The sequence below is a fragment of the Musa acuminata genome, chromosome BXJ1-5, assembly GCF_036884655.1.
Source record: "Musa acuminata AAA Group cultivar baxijiao chromosome BXJ1-5, Cavendish_Baxijiao_AAA, whole genome shotgun sequence".
Lineage (NCBI taxonomy): Eukaryota > Viridiplantae > Streptophyta > Magnoliopsida > Zingiberales > Musaceae > Musa > Musa acuminata.
In genome coordinates, this window is record NC_088331.1 from 44,519,121 (window position 1) to 44,537,946 (window position 18,826).

At 37.0% G+C, this 18,826-nt stretch overlaps 2 protein-coding genes across 6 annotated transcripts; one reads left to right on the forward strand and one right to left on the reverse strand.

Moving 5' to 3' along the window:
* Positions 1–206: 206 nt before the first annotated feature.
* On the reverse strand, positions 207–9,588 carry LOC103985403 (uncharacterized). Of its 4 annotated transcripts, XM_065184387.1 has the most exons (10): positions 9,456–9,537; positions 9,132–9,371; positions 8,061–8,493; positions 7,755–7,836; positions 7,495–7,570; positions 6,691–6,774; positions 5,950–6,083; positions 5,051–5,294; positions 3,488–3,551; positions 207–1,257 (listed from the first exon to the last, which is right to left on the reverse strand). In XM_065184387.1, the coding sequence occupies exons 3-10, from the start codon at positions 8,446–8,448 to the stop codon at positions 614–616; spliced, it is 1,716 nt and encodes a 571-aa protein (XP_065040459.1). In that variant the 5' UTR covers positions 8,449–8,493; positions 9,132–9,371; positions 9,456–9,537; the 3' UTR covers positions 207–613. The 4 variants fall into 4 exon arrangements, with proteins under 4 accessions (XP_065040459.1, XP_009401355.2, XP_009401357.2 ...); XM_009403080.3 differs by lacking the exon at positions 9,132–9,371 and having other exon boundaries at positions 9,456–9,588; XM_009403082.3 differs by lacking the exon at positions 9,132–9,371 and having other exon boundaries at positions 8,061–8,483; positions 9,456–9,567.
* A 26-nt stretch (positions 9,589–9,614) lies between these two features.
* LOC135674481 (large ribosomal subunit protein mL43-like) lies at positions 9,615–15,803 on the forward strand. 2 transcript variants are annotated; one of them, XM_065184388.1, is made up of 5 exons: positions 9,615–9,756; positions 11,336–11,444; positions 13,598–13,704; positions 14,038–14,224; positions 15,590–15,803. In XM_065184388.1, exons 2-4 carry the CDS (start codon positions 11,365–11,367, stop codon positions 14,208–14,210), a joined length of 360 nt encoding a protein of 119 aa, XP_065040460.1. In that variant the 5' UTR covers positions 9,615–9,756; positions 11,336–11,364; the 3' UTR covers positions 14,211–14,224; positions 15,590–15,803. The 2 variants fall into 2 exon arrangements, with proteins under 2 accessions (XP_065040460.1, XP_065040461.1); XM_065184389.1 differs by lacking the exon at positions 9,615–9,756 and adding an exon at positions 10,227–10,245.
* Positions 15,804–18,826: the final 3,023 nt, after the last annotated feature.

The following is an 18,826-nucleotide window of genomic DNA, read 5'->3' on the forward strand; positions in this document are numbered from 1 at the left end:
CATCTCCTGGTACATATGCCACGCAGGGGTGCCTGCATAGGCATCTTAATATAAAGGGTCTCCGTTAACCGTCCATCGCACTTTTCTTTCTCAATTCCATCCGTCCGCTTATGCAGATCTGACCGAATCAGGCGGACGGTTGAGATCGAAAGACGAAATTGGATGGACGGTTTTAATGGAATCAATCATTGGTAAGGTCACAAGCATGCATCACAAACCCAATAATTTATTTCTACCCAAGCAAGCTAAATAAGCACCTAGTACACAACACGAATGAACAAAAGGAGGAAGAAGTATCAATGCCATGAAGTGAGAAATGCTCGCGAGGAACACTTACAGTGATCAATCATGGTCACATCACACTAATAAGCTGATCAAACATTCACATGAACAGACCTGCAAAAGACTGCGAGTAATAAACTGCTAAATACTGGAAGAAAGCAGGGGTGGCTTATCAAACCAGAATTATGAGTATTAATGGGATTAAATGTGGCCAACTAAGTCACAGCTTCTTCCATCACTCAGGCCCGACTTGCAGATAAGTTGATGAAGATGCTGACGGCTGATCAATCATTCTGACGATGGAAATAATACAGGGGTCATGAAGCAATTTTCACCTCCGGTGGTGGCTACCACGGTGGTCGTGCCTGTCTTGTGCTTTTTGTGAGGCCGAGTCTGGGATCCGACCGTATGAGCTTTTGTTACTCCAATGATCATGGCTCCAGTGGTGGTCCGTGGGGGAATGTGTAGCAGAAGGGTAGGGATGTGGACTGCGAGGACTGTGCGCAGGGGAAGTTTCATAGTGCAAGGGGCTCCTCCACCCTCTATCAGATAGGGACCTTCCCAAGTCTGGGCTCCTTGGTATTGGATTGTAGTTGTAGGGGCTGTACCTTGGTGAGTAACCTGGATATGAGGAAGAGAACACATGCTCCGTATCAGGCGCGCCATTGACTCTCAGGTCCGATGGCCACCTCTGTTCTTGTAAGTTCCATCCGTGGTGGTCCGAGGAATGGTCCAACCTATGATGGACCCGGTTTCTGACTGGGTTGGAACCTGATCCAGTGGACGGAGCAGCCCAACGATGGTGATCAGCATTTTCAAGGAGAGGTGCATTTATCCCGGGGAACTTCACAGTCATCTTTCTCTGTGGTGGTTCAGGCTCACTCCTCTCTGGAAGTTCTCCATCCTCATACTCTTCCTTTGTCTCTTCATCAGCATATATGGTGATTCCAGAAGGCTGGTCTTCATCGTCAACATCTGCAAAAGAATGAAAGTTCATATCAAGCTTAATCTAATAAAAGCTGTTGGGACATATAACAAGATCTGAAAGATGAATGCCAAGCCATAGCACAAAGAAGCTTAAATTGAATGAGAATTTCCAACTTAATTTTATTTACTACGATAGAATGAAGTCATACAACTATCTCTGGAATAACCTCTTATATTGGTGCTTCTGATACTGAGTTGGTCATCTCGTGAATCAAAAGAACGTGACAGCACCATCTGTTGTTATGCTAAAGAATTCAAGGAAAAAAGAAAACAAGCTCATCAATTTGGTCTTCTTACCTAATCCCTTCTGTCACCAGGATGAAATGAGAGTTCAAGTCATGAATCTCAAATTTTGGGCACAAGAATTCATTCATGAAAGGCCATACTGTCTTGATCACTAAAGGATATTCAACTGAAAAGTTGACCTAACAACTTGAAATTTCTCAAATATACCTTAAACAAACAAACGATTTCCAAAATGACTGGTCATCAATTTATCTATAACAAACCCAAAGCCATAACCAAGAAGAAAATTTAGACATCAATGTCTTGAATCATGACGGAAACTATTCAAAGCAGAATATAAATTTACATGCTGGATGAGAACTTTATAACAAAACTCGACAGGCGCATTAACACTTGACAAGTTCAGCAGCAAAACAACTGAGTTCCACTGGCATGCATAACACATATTTAGAATTCCTAATCTTACAATTCCAAATACCTTTTCTTTTGTCAGTATTTTAGCTCGAAAAAAGAAGACAGACGGCCAAATTCCAGGCCATATCCAGGGTATGCCTCGATTTTTCAAACTAAAGATGGTTAATAAGGCCTGCACAGAATAAGCACTATAGCTAGTTTAAGTAAATATTTAGGTGACATGCAAGTAAATGGTTACCGATCATCACATATCCTGTCCTTAGAGACTCAATGATAGATTCCATTAAGCTATTCCTTCACATATTTATCTATTCCTCTAATTCCTCCATTTCTCTTCTCATCTCCTTTTACCTTCCTCACCAAGTTAAATATGCCTAATTATTTTAATTAAAAAGGAAGGTGGCATGGCCAATCATTCGACCTGTTGTCCTTTGCACTTTCCTTGGAGTTGTCTTATGATTAAAACAGTGATTTAAAAAATACTAAGCGCCAAGCTCCAAAAACGCCCGAGGCACTAAAATATAAAAATATATAATATAATTAATAAATATAATTATTTAAAATTTTAAATTAAAATATATTATTAAATTAAAAAATCTATTAACAGTATTGAAAATTAATAATTTCAAGTAAACCTAACAATATTAACAGTATACAGTATACTGTTAACAGAAGGAGAAGAAGGAAGTGTAAGAGGGTGCTGAGCCTGCTGACTGAGAAAAGAGTAAGCGGCAGCGGAATGTAAGGAGGCAGCGACAGCGGCAGCGGCAAGCGACGATAGCGGCAGCAACAGCGGCGAGCAACGGGAGCGGGAGCGAGAGCAGGAGTTGCGAGCAGCGGGAGGCGCGAGCGGCGACAGCGCCAGCATTTGCGAGCAGCGACAACAACGAGCAGTGGGATCGGAATCGGGAGCGACAGCGGCAACGAGGGTTAGGGTTGGGTTGTCACTGATATCGGTTTTAGTTGGTTCGATTGAACCAACTAACCACCGGAGACCGAACCAGACCTAAAATCCTGGTTCGGTCGCCTTGGTTAACCCAAGCGCTCGATCGAAGCGCCCAGCGCCTGGGCTCAGGCGAGCGCCCAGGCGGCGCCTCTTTGAAGCACGCCGCCTAGAAGATTAGAGAGGCGCTCAGGCCTCGCCTCGCCTCGCCCGAGCACCTTTTTAAATCGCTGGATTAAAATGAGGGTTCACATATTCTCTGTTCACACATGTCCTTCACCAAATAAGCATCCTTCCTTTTGCTCTCACACACACGGTTACCCTTTCTATTTGTTCTTCTATAATTCCATCTTTCTCTAACTTCTCTTTATTTTACTAATTTATCATTCAAAAATAATCAAGTTCCACTCTTTTAATTACCAAGTACATCTGATTGAAAATGTGTGATCCTGATAAGCCTTAGTTAGCTTCATTTCCTTATTCTTGTTGTTTATAGGAAAAAAGTATTACAATTTCAAGGTTGTTCATTACGAATCACAAGGACATCCACAAAAAGTTGTCAGTCAAAAGCAGGTTGTCGAGTTGTCAATTTAGCATACATAGAAGTAAACTTACCTAGATATCCAGGAGGGTATCCCATTTCACGCATCCGGTGAAACCAAGGTGGTGGATCATACTCCTGTTTAAAATTGACACATGTTGTAAGTCAAAATCACTAGCATAACTTAGTTCCAAGATCCTTCAGTAATATAGGAAAAGCAAAACTTATGACCACAGTATTAAAAAACTTAATCAAGTGTAAGTAATAGGAGCATCGAAAAATATTCATCAATTCATTATAAAAGAAAAATAAAATTAAGTTCATTGTTTATAAAAAAACAAAACCGACAATAAGTTTGATGCAGTAAAACAATCCTTAAAAATTCAAACATGTGCTGTACTTTACCTCACATTAATAAGAATCATCAAAAGCTTAAGCGTATGCTTTACTTTTTCATTATAAAAAAATGAAAGCTTTTAACATATGATGGCCTTGTGACAAAGGAACCCAGATACTCCACATGTGCATCATGGGCATGCCCCATCAATGCTGGCTAACAAGTAGCAATGCCTAGAAATAGTTGTTAAAGGAAAGAGTTAACCATGTTTATTTGGGTTTTGTTGGACGTATGTCATGTGACTCTGAAGGGTTGAAGCCATCAATTAGTACCATGATTTGGGATACTATATCTGAATCTAGGGGATAAAATCCAATATTCTCATGCATAATTCCATAACTGATCACATTTAATTTCTACAAATAGACATATGGGCATACTTGAACACAATTTCACATCTTCATATTTGCTCAAATCTTAGACATGAATTATCCATCAAGAGAAGAACATACATTTAAATAAAAACAGATAAGAACAGGCAATCAACATAAAATGGATATGTCAGATTTTAGAGTAAATAAGAATGTGGGAACTGAAAATTTGAAATTAAATAAATCATCAATCACCACAGAATTCATCAATTAAGTCCACCTAGCCAAATAAGAAGAAAATGAATATAGCTGATGTTCTGATAGTTTAAACTGAGAAAAGCAGTTATCTTTCTTTATTTAATAATCTCACAGAGTTCTACAAAATGCAAATCCCAGATAATGTTGTCAAAACAAATTACTACCCATTCAGATATATCCAAACATATTTTAACCACTGAAAGGAATTATAATGATTTAAAGCAGAAGACATCTACTTGTATCTCTAAAGCACTTGCACTATATATTTCTAGTTTCTAATTTATCACAGATACAAGACCGAAAGAGCAGACAATTGGAAGGGCATATCACTTAAGAAGGTTAATATGCAATTCATTTCCAAAGAAGTCTATCCAAGAAAAATCACATAGGAGAATGACCAATAGTAACTATTGAATAATGGAAAGTATAGAATGCTTGCATAAGCAGCCAAATGTAACAACAGCATGCCTATATAATAGTAGTTTATCAGAACTAAACATTGTTATTGTCATGGTTCAACAAACTTATTGTAAGATCTAGAAAACTCAGAAAGGAAAGAACTAGTGCTCTATCAGAACTAAACATTGTTATTGTCATGGTTCAACAAACTCATTGTAAGATCTAGAAAACTCAGAAAGGAAAGAACTAGTGCTCCAAGTACAGCTGATTACCCCAATACCCAAGCATTCTCTTGTTTCAGCCCCAAGAACTCCTGCCTGCAAATCGTCAAATTTGCCTGGAGCTTTCTGATAATACCGAACTTGTGCATGGTTACCGGCAGTTGGATTTCGTTTTGAAGTGTGCATCTTGCGAGCATTGCTGATTGCAATATTATCACGGGGCTTCGGGCAATCCCTTAACGAGTGGCTATATGAGCCACAATTGAAACACCGGGAAGCTCCAAGAGCTTCTATGCTATGAATAAGCAAATTGAGAAGTTTATCAGTTCCTCAATATGTCACGGCAAAAAAAATCCAAAAAGGAAGAGATTAACATTATGGAAGAACACCTAATGTCATGCTGTAGAGAGAAGCCTACTTCAAATATGAAAAAAGAGGTATAATGGCAGATGAGCACAATATTTGGCAGGACACTAAAAAATATATTTATCAACAATGAGCAAATAAAAGATCAGCAGTGACATGTTATATTTTTATTATAACATACAAATGGTGACTCAAAGAAGTGACTTGGCTGGAGACACATAAACAACAAAATCAGCTACATCAGTTAAAAATGCCAATGATACCAACCCCAATAACATTTGCGCCATAGGTCAAAGCCATGAAGGTACACAAAGACATTAATGACATCAGTGGGCTTTAAATATTACCTAAGCCAAAATGACAGCACATTTACATTTATCCTGCTTTAGAATCTGAATATGCAAGAAGTATTTTGTACATTTCTTGCAATGTCATAAGAAAACTGAGCATCAAGACTTGACTTGAATTGAAAGGAGACACCCGTATGAATTAAAAGAGAATTGCCTTTTCCATATCCATAAACAAAGAACAAACTACAGGAGTTTTATAATGCAATTACATTAAAAAGTGGAAAAAAAATTTACCCTTCAGGGCCACTTGAACCATCAACTGAAGTTGATCCTAGAGTATACTCCCGGTCATAAAGAGGGACATCAGCCTCAAACTTGACTTTGTCCTTATCAACATCTTGTCTTGCCTGCTTGTCGACCCAGAATGTCTTACATGCAGAGGAAAGAAAAGACTCAACTTAATCCAACAGATAGTTGGTAATTCACATTGCAGATAAAAAAGGAAGCCTAATATGATCAGTGACCATTAACATATATACACCTAGCAATTTTGAGGATGAACCAAGATCATACCGACATGAATGAGGGAACAACAATAAACAAGGTATTCAATCTATATATGAACAGCTCTAATAATCACAAGGTTATATTCTTTTCCTTTTTATTTATACATTGACTGATCTGGCCTTTTCAGTCCATGCCATTTTCAAGTTCCTTAAGTAAATCATCACTTCCTACCTCTGAAAAACTATGGGGTATATTTCCCTCATATAGAATTTTGCTTTATTTTCTCATTGACAAAACAAAAAAACTGCACAGACAGACGAAAAATTGGAACAAAAACTATCAAATATAAAAGTCCCACAGACATCTAATATAAAAGTTCCAAAGAAAATTAGATATATGTGATAAACACATCTAAAATACATTCAAAGTCTTAACTTAAAATCCTCACTCTGCAACTATCAAAGATTACTATGCTAGACCAAAATAATAATCAGATAGATTTAATTAATTCTTAGTCCACATACATACCACAACACTGGACTTCTTAGAGTCAACGTGTAGAGCTGGAAAATATGTCTCTTCACCATCCTCTAAGGGCACATCTTCAGATTCCTGTTAGATAACAACAAAAACCCCATTAAACTAGATCAGGAAAGAGCAGTTGGATCCTCAGTCTAAGCTACTTCCCACTCAGGAGCAAATTTGTTTCTCAGAAACTTGGGTTTTTTCAAGTATAAACTTAACTGCATTCAACTTCTGTTTAAAAAAAATTAACAAATTTAACATTATTGGTAACCAAACACTAACAAATGTTTCAGTAAACAGCAGGTACTTTTTTTAGCTGATAGTTTGGTGCTCATGAATTCTGAACCGGTTGAATAGTCTGATATCCTTGAAAAAGCACTATCTTCCCCATAAGACAACTTAGATATTAACAGAAATAGTGTTGTTTGTAAGAACTATGTTCCAAGAACCAAAGTGACCAACAAAATTCCATATAATGGTCAACTTCAGGACCAACATTATTTTTCCAATCATTTGAAACTATCAAACAAACAAATATGCAGAAGATAGAAAAGCTAACTGAATAATATCTGTCAACACTCTCCAGTAAATTGATTATGCTTCAATAGTTTCCCTGTGTGTGGCCCTATCATGTTTCCTTATTCCTTGATGAATCATAAATAAATATGTCAGTGTCCATACATCATGTCTGTGCTCATGCAACATTCTATCAACTTTTAGTCTTTTAGAGAGAAATTTGTTCATCAAATAAACACTAAGATGTACATAGCTCATCATACAATCAGAAGAAAACAGAAGGCACATTACACTTGAAGAAAGCTGGTGCTTTGCCTGCCACTGAGACCACTGCTGCATAAGCCCCATAAGCTTCCTTTTGCTTTCTCTATAGGGCAACAGAAAAGAAGATGCAAGATAAGCTCTCCAAATGTATGCTTCCAGCAAACTCAAGGAAAATGCACAACTTGCAGGCAACAAATGAAAAGAACCAAATACACAAAACTGCTTCTTAGGCATGCTTCAAAGAGATGGGCATATATTAAATAAGAGCAGTTTCTTTCTATGCCAACCTTGCCAATGAGTTGTAGATAACACGCACAGATGGTTGCTTCTCGATATAGGTCATACGAGCTCTTTTTACTCCTGCTATAGCTACCATTCCATATTAGGGAAGAACATGAAAATACTCGTATAAGAGTCAGGAACTAAGAAAGAGAACTTAGATACAGAACATTTTTTTCTACCAAAGCCACAATTCAACCTGTTTCAAAAGAAAGCTAAATGCACCTTATTCCTCATAATGACGTAAATTCAGCCAGTTAACTCGTAATAAATGCTTGATTAAAGGGGAAGTAACATAACCACGGACAGGATACGGCTTTCATCAATCACATTATTGTTGGAAGTGCTATTATTTAGTGTAGCAGCTCTGACTGTCTCCTTATTTTGTTCCCCCTCTCCTTTCAACTGTTCCATTATTGGGGATCCAACAATCTCGACTCTCTCATACAGAATGGTTTGTCGTTGGACCAGGTCATCTTCAAGGTCCATATCCAGCACATTAGGGTCATCTCCCCCTTCACCATTCCCTGTGAAAACCTCAACATTCTCTGTACCAAGAGGATCTTCCTTCATGGAAAATAATCTGGAAGGAGAATCAGTTTTGGCATCCCTGGATTCTGATCCTTTGTTGTCATCATCGTAATCACCATTATTGTTATTAGGACAAGATGATTCAAGATCAATGAAATCATCAGAACCCATCTACCAGCTTCAAGTTGATTCCCAAATAAATGATCCTGTATATGACTGCATAAATAAGATGGAGTAATGCTAAGCTCTTTTAATATGCAGAACAACTAAGCATGACTACAAAATGAACTATGACTAACAACTTCAACTGGCGTGTATGAAATATGCATGCATTGCTCTATAGAAATCGAGCAACTAGGACGACTTCATAGAAGATATATAAGTGTTTCTCAACACCACTTGATACGGCAAGAATATAAGAATCTACAAGGATCATCAGAATATGTATACATACATATATATATATATACATACATATATATATATATACATACATATATATATATATACATACATATATATATATATATATAAAGTAACTGGTGCAGTATAAATTCTTCCAAAAGTAACTAAATTCTTGATTACTCATACGAATTTTCCTTTTTTTACTTTAAATTCTATTTAACATTCATTAACCTATTTTTTCTCAAAATATAGAGTGAGAAGTCAACAATAAAGCACTGAGAGCGTAAACCAATCTCCAACTGCTCTAGAGCTTGTACATCAAGAGCAAATATTCCCAATCAACAGAAGTCCACAAAATGAACAAACACGGCAAATGGAAATGTAAGATGAAAAATTAGGGTTTGGTATCAAGGTCAGAGATGAGGAAGAGACGAAAGTTCCGAGCATACATGCCAAGAGGATGGTTTGCTGGAAACAGGCAACACTCAGGAAGGTGGGGCTAGGGTGGAATCAGTCGCTTCTCCAGGTGGAAGCAAAGCCCTCCGGATCGCCTTGTGTGCGGAGGACAGTGTGAGGGGAAGGGCACGGAGAGGAGGGTCGCTTGAGGCAGCAAAGGCGAATAGGAGATGAGGCACCGACCCCGACGGAGCGAAGCACAAATTGCCGTGTGAAGGCGGTGGCCGTCCGGGCTAACGACGAGGGATTCAACGAGAAAGAAAAACATACCCCGAAGGTTTCTGAGAGAACAAAATGGAGCAGAGAGAGAATCGAACCGGGAGTCCGCAGAGGTGGACGATGACGGACTTCCCCTTCGCCGGTGGATCGTCCGAGGAAGCTGTCGTCGGAATATGAAGGGGCGCGATTCGGACAGAGGAGACGATATTTATGTCAGCTAATGAATTCGGGTAATACTTTTGGCGTCAATTATCACACATGCACACCATTAAGGGCACAATGGTAAATACATTACCCAATCCCTAACCTTTCTAGCGCAGTCCGTTCCCAACATTGGAATTGCGGCGGCTCCCCTTCCCTCGCCTCGCCGACGCTTCGCCTTCGTGTGTCGACGGAGAAGTCAGTACTATCTCCTTCTCATCATCTTTCTCTTCCCAAGTTTGTATCTTAGTCATGGTTCGATTTGATATTGCCTCCCTGCTTTATTCCTTGCTTTGCGTTCATAGTATGCTTCATTTGTGGTTTTACTTGCATGCGGATGTTTGGAATGGGACATTGAGGGAATAAATTGGCGAATTTTCTGTCTGTTTTCTTTCCTAATTTATCTTAGGTGTTGTTGTTTGTTGTTTTTTGAGATTGAAATTGGTATAGTGCTTGATCCGTTTCCGTTCTTTATCGAAGATGGAATTACATATGACATAGTGACCTTGTCTGCCCTTTAATTTGGGATCTTTCTTCTGATAGTTTGTTACTTTTGTTCGTGATTGGTGCATGCTTACTTTTTCTTGATTAAATGTCTGCTTGCTAGATTGAGTACTAAGGCTTTCTAAAAGTTCTGTTAGAATCAATCGCACAGTTGGGTATGCCTTTGGTCATAGAGTTCATCAGGTAAATAACTTGCATATATCTTTCGCATGTGACGATGAAAATATCAAGTCTAATCTTTTATTGGTTTTTTGTGTTACGCTTGCACTGATGAAAATTAAAATTTCTCTACTAGCTGATTGACAATTTTTTTTAGTCTGTTGTTATTTGCATTGTCAACTAACTAATTGATCTAGAATCGCTTAATAAATAGTGGTGATCTTCTATTCTTTTATGTGCTTAAATTTTATTTTGATATTGACATATTTTCCAAGTATTACACATTATTTAGAAGTAATACGATTAAATTCGTGGTCTAACCATTTGACCCACTAGTCCCACTACTGATCATGTGACCAATCATCTGGTAATGAAGTTTGTCAATTTGGTGTTTGTAATCTTGTTCTATGATACCAAACAATTATACACCTACGCAAATAGACTAGCAGGGTTTGGCAATTACGTCTAGCAAATGTATAGATTCATGGATTGCCATATAGAAAGGAAGAAGAAAACACTATGGAAATTCATAAACTAGAGGTACTAGACAAGAATTACAAGACACTAGGTCACATGTCCCAAATCCTACATCAGCTAGTATTGATAAATCATAATAAACTAAATGTCAGCACAAAATATAAAATGGGAAGGGAACAGTCAACCATTATTTTGCTATCCAACTGTTAAGAGTTCTTTAAATATGATATCATGATTGTTTGGGTTTTGGAATTAATGTTACACAAAAATGAAGAGTCGAACAAGAAGTGCCATTTGAGGTACTTTTGTCTGCATCTAAGCATATAATTTCATGATTAGACAAATATAATTAAGTTAATGACAGAAAGGTTATTTTCAAACTGGCGAAAGAACAGTTAAGCTTGAATTACTTCTTATTACATTTTTTTTTCAATATACATGCATAATAGTTATATCCTAAATGGATATGCATATTAAGCTGAGCAAACCCAATTCCCCTACTATCCGATGTACAATGGTTTTGCTTTATGTTTTTTAGTATTGTGTTTGTGTATTGCTTTTATTTTGTTGTACATGTGTGAAAGTGTTCTCTGTGTGTAGTGTTCATTGTCAAATGTAAAATTCTTTTTCTCTGCAGTTAGCAGCTTGTGATCTCTCTTTAAAACTATGGCATTGCGAGGAGTTTGGCAGCTACAGAAGCTGATAGTGAGCTATTGTGATTGGGGAGGAAGTAGCAGGGGGATCAGGTAGTGTTCTTGATAGAATATCCATCTGATAAATACCTAATTGGACTGTTTTTAAACCTTTGAAAGCTGATATAAAGCTGGAGGTAATAAGGCTGCATCATTATATAGCACGAAATGAATGCTCGGGCTGTGTAATAAATTAGTATTGGTATTTTCAGTTGTCTTTCCAGCTTTAGTTCAGCTTTGACATAGCAGTTTTAGGTGAACTAGGCTGTCTCACATGATTGATTCTTGTTTACATTAAGTTTTGCTGATATGCATCATACGCATTTGCAAATGGATTTTTTTTTTCTTGTATGATTTTGTATGTATTCGTTTGTGTATGTTTTCCCTTCTATCAATGATAGACGTACACATTTATGTTTAGCATGCGTAGCTGTGTGATGTGGCATACTTGAGGTCTGTGAACTACATTTATTATTTATATTGTAAAGTAGAGGTATATGTATTTTTATATACATATGTATATAAAAATATATTTATATACATATGTTTATAAAAATATAAACATATGTTTATATATATATATATATATATATATATATATATATATATATATATATATATATATATATATATATATATATATCCCCTTTCTATCTTGAGAGACGAAAAGGGGGTGATGGTGCCATGGCAAAGCGGGCGAGGATGCGACGCGTCGCCTCCATCCCCAGCTCGAACTCATCCGTCGTGAGGCACTTTGCAATGCTCCTGTGACAGTTGGATTTGGCGGGGATCCAGCCTAGGGCGAGCTAATCTCTTTCTCCCCCACCGTTGCCACCATCAGCGATTGTGAGGAAGAAGACCAAGATGACAGTGAGAGCGAGAATAGGAAGCAACAGTCCTACCTAGGCCAAGATCCCTTCCTTCGTCGTCGATCGCAACCTCCCTGACCATAGCAGCCATGATCCCTCTGCTCCCTATCTCGTTTCGTCCGATGGAGCAAGGACCTACCCCTTATAGTGTTCCGCTCGACGAAGCGAGGACCTACCCCCACCACATTCCGCTCGACGGAGTGCTTCTTCGTGTCCCACCATGTCCAACTCTCTTCTCCGTCATGCCTTCTCCGCCCAACGAGCGCCACAGCCTCATCTTCCTCGCCGTCTTGCTCCTCGTTCTGTTTGCCAGTTGATATCGCCCGGTACGGGTGGTACAATTTGAAATTTAAAACCTTGGATATGAATAACAAAAGGAGTGTTGATGGTTAATTCAATGTGCTTTGCTTCCAAATGGAAGACATGTTTCTTTTAAACATGTGTTTTCTTGACACATTTAGATGGTGAAGTAGTCATTTAGATTCCTTACTATCTAACTAAATCTGTTACACATTGGTAACTTCTTTCTCTGGATCTTTAGACTAATGATCAAGATTAATCGTAATGTATGGCCACAGTGGAATTTGAATATGGCAAGGCATCATAACAGGAGTACAGTCATCCTGTCCCACTTCAAGGGCTGGTGTCCCCCATAATATTTCAAGTAGGGGTTACACAAACAGGGAAAGAGTTGGACCAATATCTGCTAGTTATTATTGGTTATTCGTATAGCATTTATTTTGTATTTATGTAATATTCAAGATTAGTTTTTGAATCAGTGTTAGATTGGGATATTCATGCACTTTAGCCCTAACGAATGAAGGCGATTGTAAGTGATTAAGGCTATGCTTGATTTTAAATGCTCTATTGTGTACGATAAATAAATTTATTGGTAGATACTCTTTAGCTCTTAGCCTTGGAGGCTGTTTCATCACTTTATATTGAACTTCTTGTTGGAGAAGAAGTTAGATTAAAAAAACCATTTGAAAAGAGATGCTATGGTAATACACGGTCGTTCATGCACATTTTGAAAGTGAGATGACCATGAATTTTATTCAGTGCAGTGATGTTTAAGTAAACCATTGGTTACTGTAAAAGATATCCAAATTTCATTCTGCCATTTTTACTTGTCTTTGGCTCTTTGGACATGCATTTCAAGAAACTGCTTGGATATGGGTTGAAGGTACTGGGAGTATTTCATCATCTTCTTGGACATTGTATGGTTGACCTTGGACTCACTTGTTAGTGGTTGTGGCCTAGTTCTTTCATTTCGAAATTGGTTAAGAAGGTCTATGCTCCATGGTTGTCTTCTTTATTAATCAGGTGCTTGAATGACAGGGGCTTTATGGAAACTCATTTGCCAGCTTTCAAGGAAAAGAACCCTCAGCTAGAGGTAGTAATGGAGCTTGTTCGTGGTCAGCATCCTCATCTGAAGGGCTTTTACAGTAAGATTTTTTCTCCTTTTTTTAGTATGATCTTCATCCTCATTGTACATGAACTTTAAAGTCATATTATCTACTTGAGCTGAATGTCAAGTTATTTTAGTGATAGTTTCTGTGTTTCACAGATTGGATGATAATTACTCTCTGACTAAAGAAGAATGTAGACTATTATGATGTCTTGATAATTATGTGATGTAATACTAAGTGATCAAATGTCCTTGTTCTACAGAGAATTAAGGAATGGGTTTCTACCAAAAATCAAAACACTTTTTATTTGGTTTAAGTGCGTTAGAGCATTGTTCTTCTGGGGTGTAATAATATTTCATTTACATGCAGAGAATCATAACCAGCGGGTGGTTTGTGTTAAAAATTTAATGCCAGAGGACGTACTACTGCATGCTACTAGACTAAGGAATGCATTAGGAAGGAAGGTTGTGAAACTGAGAACAAGGCATGTCACGAAGCATCCCAGTGTTCAGGGCACATGGACAACTGCACTCAAATTTTGAATGGAACAGCTTGGGTATCACTTATTTCATGTGTTCTGTTGTTATGTGTAAATTGTGTTAATTTAATTATGTTGATTAATCAATTTTGGAGCTTATTTTAATTGAGTACTGATTTGATGTAGGTTATATTGGGTTTCATTGCGATATGGGATGTCATATGAATGTTGAACTTGTTTAGCTTAGTTGGGAGAAGAGATAGGGTTCACAGTTTATATAATACCCTTTGTACCTGTCTGTATATATGGGAGGGATTTTAGCAATATGCAATAATGTGGGGTACATAACATCTTCCATATGGTTTCCCATCACCTTCTCTCTCTCTCTCTCCCTCTCTCTCTCTCTCTCTCTCTCTCTCTCTCTCTCTCTCTCTCTGTAATGCTGATGAGGGAAGCAGGGAAAGGTAGTGTCGCTGATAATATTTGTGGTGTTTCATTGTCTTGTGATCATGCTAGAAAGGTAATCAGTCAATGTAGGGGCTGTTTGGTCCATGAAAATATTTCAACTTGTTGAACATGATGATGATGTCTTTCTTCTCGATCATGGCACCAGTTTTTGTAAATCAATAATGTTATTTTTTATGGAATTAGTGTCCAATTTTGTTTCTTTAAATGATCAATATCTTTGTTGAAAAGTTAAAAAATGAATTTGATGAATGGCCAGAGTCAACCACTATAGGCCATGTGGATTTTAGCCATTTATTGATCTATTTTGGCTTCCGGCATTGAGGGCAAAGTTGACACAGGAGTCACAACACCCATTTATCTTGTGTAAACTTATCATTTCTTTCTCTGACAATCTCTTCTAAGTAAAACAAGTCATTGGAGCGTAGCATTTATTTAATCTATTTTTCTTTCAGAATTGTTAGTATGTTTGATTTATAATAGTTTTTATTTGTCATCTTGCTGGAAATTCAGCATACTATACTTCTATTTGATGTGCCATTGAATTTTCTGATGGTTACTAGTGAGCATATTAATCAATTGAAGTCCTGTATCGTGATGAATGCTTGAGATGTTAGTTATCCTTTGAATGGTACTACTTCTATACACAAGGATCATTTTCCCTGTCTCGAGAGAGATGTATGTCAGGATTAATGGGTCATCAACTAGTTAGTCTTCTGGTGCAGTTGGATGAGATGTGTCCCCAGCGTTGTGGCTGAGCGGCACATTAGCAGCTGGAGTCATCTGTCATCCTAATTATGTAGCCACTGTGAGATGATTGATGTTATCTGCTATCTGTTGTTTCATGTGATACATTGGATGTAATAGTAGTGTCTTGTCAAGGACTTCATACTGAATGATTATTCGTGTTACCTGCTTAACAATTATCACAGTTCATCTTATTCTTTTTGTGGCTAAAATCTATTTGTTATATTTCAGGGTGATCGAGCTATATGGGATAGTATGTGGTGCTGTTGCTGACTGAGAGAGTTATCGGTCACTCTTGGGTCTTAATATGCTCAGCTGATGGAATCTTCATCTCTAGATAAATACTTGTTTCAGCTCAATAAACATTTGATCTCTGTACTCAAAACATTTGAAGGATTTTTTATGGATGTAGTTTAACTTATCTAAATGAAGATGCTTGGATCCATCCCTCTTATTCCCCAATGTGAGTGTCAGCAATCAAGCATCCATCAGCGAAGCCAAGAGTACTTACTGCAGAGTCTCAATGAAGTTAACTCATCACTCCAGTATTGAAGTTTGGTGTTCTGCTGATGCTTTCAATTGCAATCTGCTTTGCTTTGGGTATGGAATTCTTGGCATGGAAGAGACTTAAACTGGTGTTTCAGATCCAATGATTTCCAATACAATCTCTACCAGCTAAAAGCAGAGAGATTAAGGGAGTGTAAGAGATGCCATCCTAATTCAACAGTTGTCATTTGTTATATTGTTGTTTCAAATGGAAGTTATTGTTTGGTTGCTGAGATATTTGGTGGTTTATGTTATTTGAAGTTGCTGAGACATTATGGCTATTGAATTTGTTGTGCTGCTCACTTGCATTAATCTCTTGTGCCCAAACTTTCCATATTTCATTCATCATTCTCTGGTTTTCTAGTGGCCTTTGTTTCTATCATCACATTGTGAGTCTGGTGTTTGAGTTATTTGATGTGCCATCAACCTATTGAAGCTTTCAGGGTTCTGAGCACTACTGAAATGAATCCTCTCAGCTAGTGATGGATTAACATGTCTAAAAATCAACTTAGTATTCATTCAACTAAACATCTGCAAGTGGATGTGTTCTTCATTTATGCTACCAAAATTCCTACAGTGCATGCATAAAACACTAAACACACAAACAAACAAAAGAATCCCTCGCAAATTAAGAGAACATCAATCCAAAAATCTAAGCAAAATCTTTGTGGCTGGATCATCAAATCATTCATGTACTAAATGCCAAGAAGTGGCCATATTCCATGCTTCCTACCATCTTGATTCACACATGCATACACTTTGTCCTCCTTAAGGTATCAAACTACAGAGACTGCCTCCACATTATGCTGCCTCTTAACCTGCTCACACACCATCTTCTCCGGTCAAGGATGGCAACCTAACTCCATCCCTGTGTTCATGCACCTCAGCTTTGGTGCTTGTCCTCTTTCAAGGAGAAGCCACTGCATTATTGCATCTGCTTCACCACCATGGCCTCTCTTCCCCTCCCCCTCCCCCCCACTCACAGGAACAATGGAAGGTGGGACCAGAACCAACCGAGAGAGACAAAACTTTTGGATCTGCAATCATTCATCACCTCAAGTGGCCATCTCAAGCAACCTGTGATGATTCACTGTCACCAACAGCTCCTTTTGTTTCATGTCCATCTCATGGTCGTTTGCGAGTCTCAATGCAAAAGATTTGCCGAGCAAGAAGAAATCCAGACTGGTCCTCCTAAGCTTCAAGAGAGAGAGTGAGAGAGAGAGAGAGCTCTCCAACATTGTTGATCAAGAAATTAACCTTATTAGACTTCGACATGTGAATTCGAAACTCGAAAACATAATATGACACAAATATAATAATAAATATCGGATGATATAGAGAAAGATATATGATTCAAACTCATGACCTTATTAGATTAATAACCATAAAAATTAAGCTCTTATAAGGAAAGAACTCAATTTATAGCTTAATACATTTAATCTTTCCTGAAGAAAATGAAAAATATTTTGTTGAGAGAATACAGAAGCATTCCTATTTCTAAGTTGAATTTGAGGTGAAGCTTTCTATGGTTTGCATCTTATTTTGCAATTAACCTATCTAAATACCCATATCTTTGGATGATTAATACAGAAAAAGTACATATCTTTTAAATTAGATCATATCTGATGTATTCAAATAATTGAATCACATCTTGTGATTGGATCATAAATGTTTGTGGAAAGATAAGTAGAGGATAAATTATATTAAACATTATTCTCATAAGATATGGGTGGCTCCAATCATGAATGGGTGAGTGATATTTTGCTTAGATTTGATCGATCCATCACATCAGTTGTACCGACAAGAGGACTATGGTGATGTAGAATCCAATTATTTGATCGATCTAAGTCTGTACAGCATTTGCTATATCGTTAAACATATTATATCCACAAATTATCATCATAAATCCAAGAAATAATTGAGGAGGATATATTTCAAATGAGTAAAATATCCGTAATTTTTGTTATGTGTCATTACCGTTAATCATATAATCGGATTAAATATCATTTACGGATTCCGTCCATCCTAAACTCGAATAATAAATATCATTTATCATATAATGTCTCGATATTCGGGTGTCTTTTTTCCTACTTGGATAAAAATATCGTCGTACTTTTACCTAAATGATTTGATCATTGATTTTATTCAAAAAATCTCTAATTTTGATAATTTATTATTATTTTCTTATGATAATTAATCATTGATATTTTGAATAACTAACTTATATGATTAAGTAATTTTAGTGAAAAAAATAAAAGTACTTTAGTCTAAATAAAAAAAAATACCCTCAAGTGAAAACGAATATGGGAGGCACTATCAGGTAACAAAAATCAATAGTCGAGATTTTTTTTACGATAAAATACCCTGAATTATTTGGTCACTTTTCGCTTTCTTTGAACAGATTCCTCTCAATGCAAAAAAAAAAAAGAAAAAGGAAAAAAAATATTTCAATGCTTCCTTATTTTCTCTTGGGTTCAAGTTATTTATTTTTTTTTATTTTTGAAAATACAAGTAGCTGTTATGTCATTTTAAGGGGAATAGAAAGAGATTTAATTGTTCTTCAAATATGGTACAGAGTGGGTGGCCACAAAATGTGTCTATTAATTGCCAATTGGATGCATTCATCAACATTTTTGCATTCTTTTTTCTTTTGAGGAGAGTGTTGGAAATTAAATTAAACTTTATGATCAATTGAATACTTAGTTTAAGAGTTCCACTTAAGTTAGAAGATCAATCTAATCAAAGTCAAACTCTTGAATTGGTCTCCAATAAATACAGAGAAATCTATGCTCCAAGAAATTGTTAGTAATTGTGATTAATAATTTTTTTATTTATCAAAGTCTCTCTCTCTCTCTATCTCTTTTTTTTTTTGGGTTCTATCATCATTTTTACAAGTATTGTTACATTCCATGAAAAAATTAC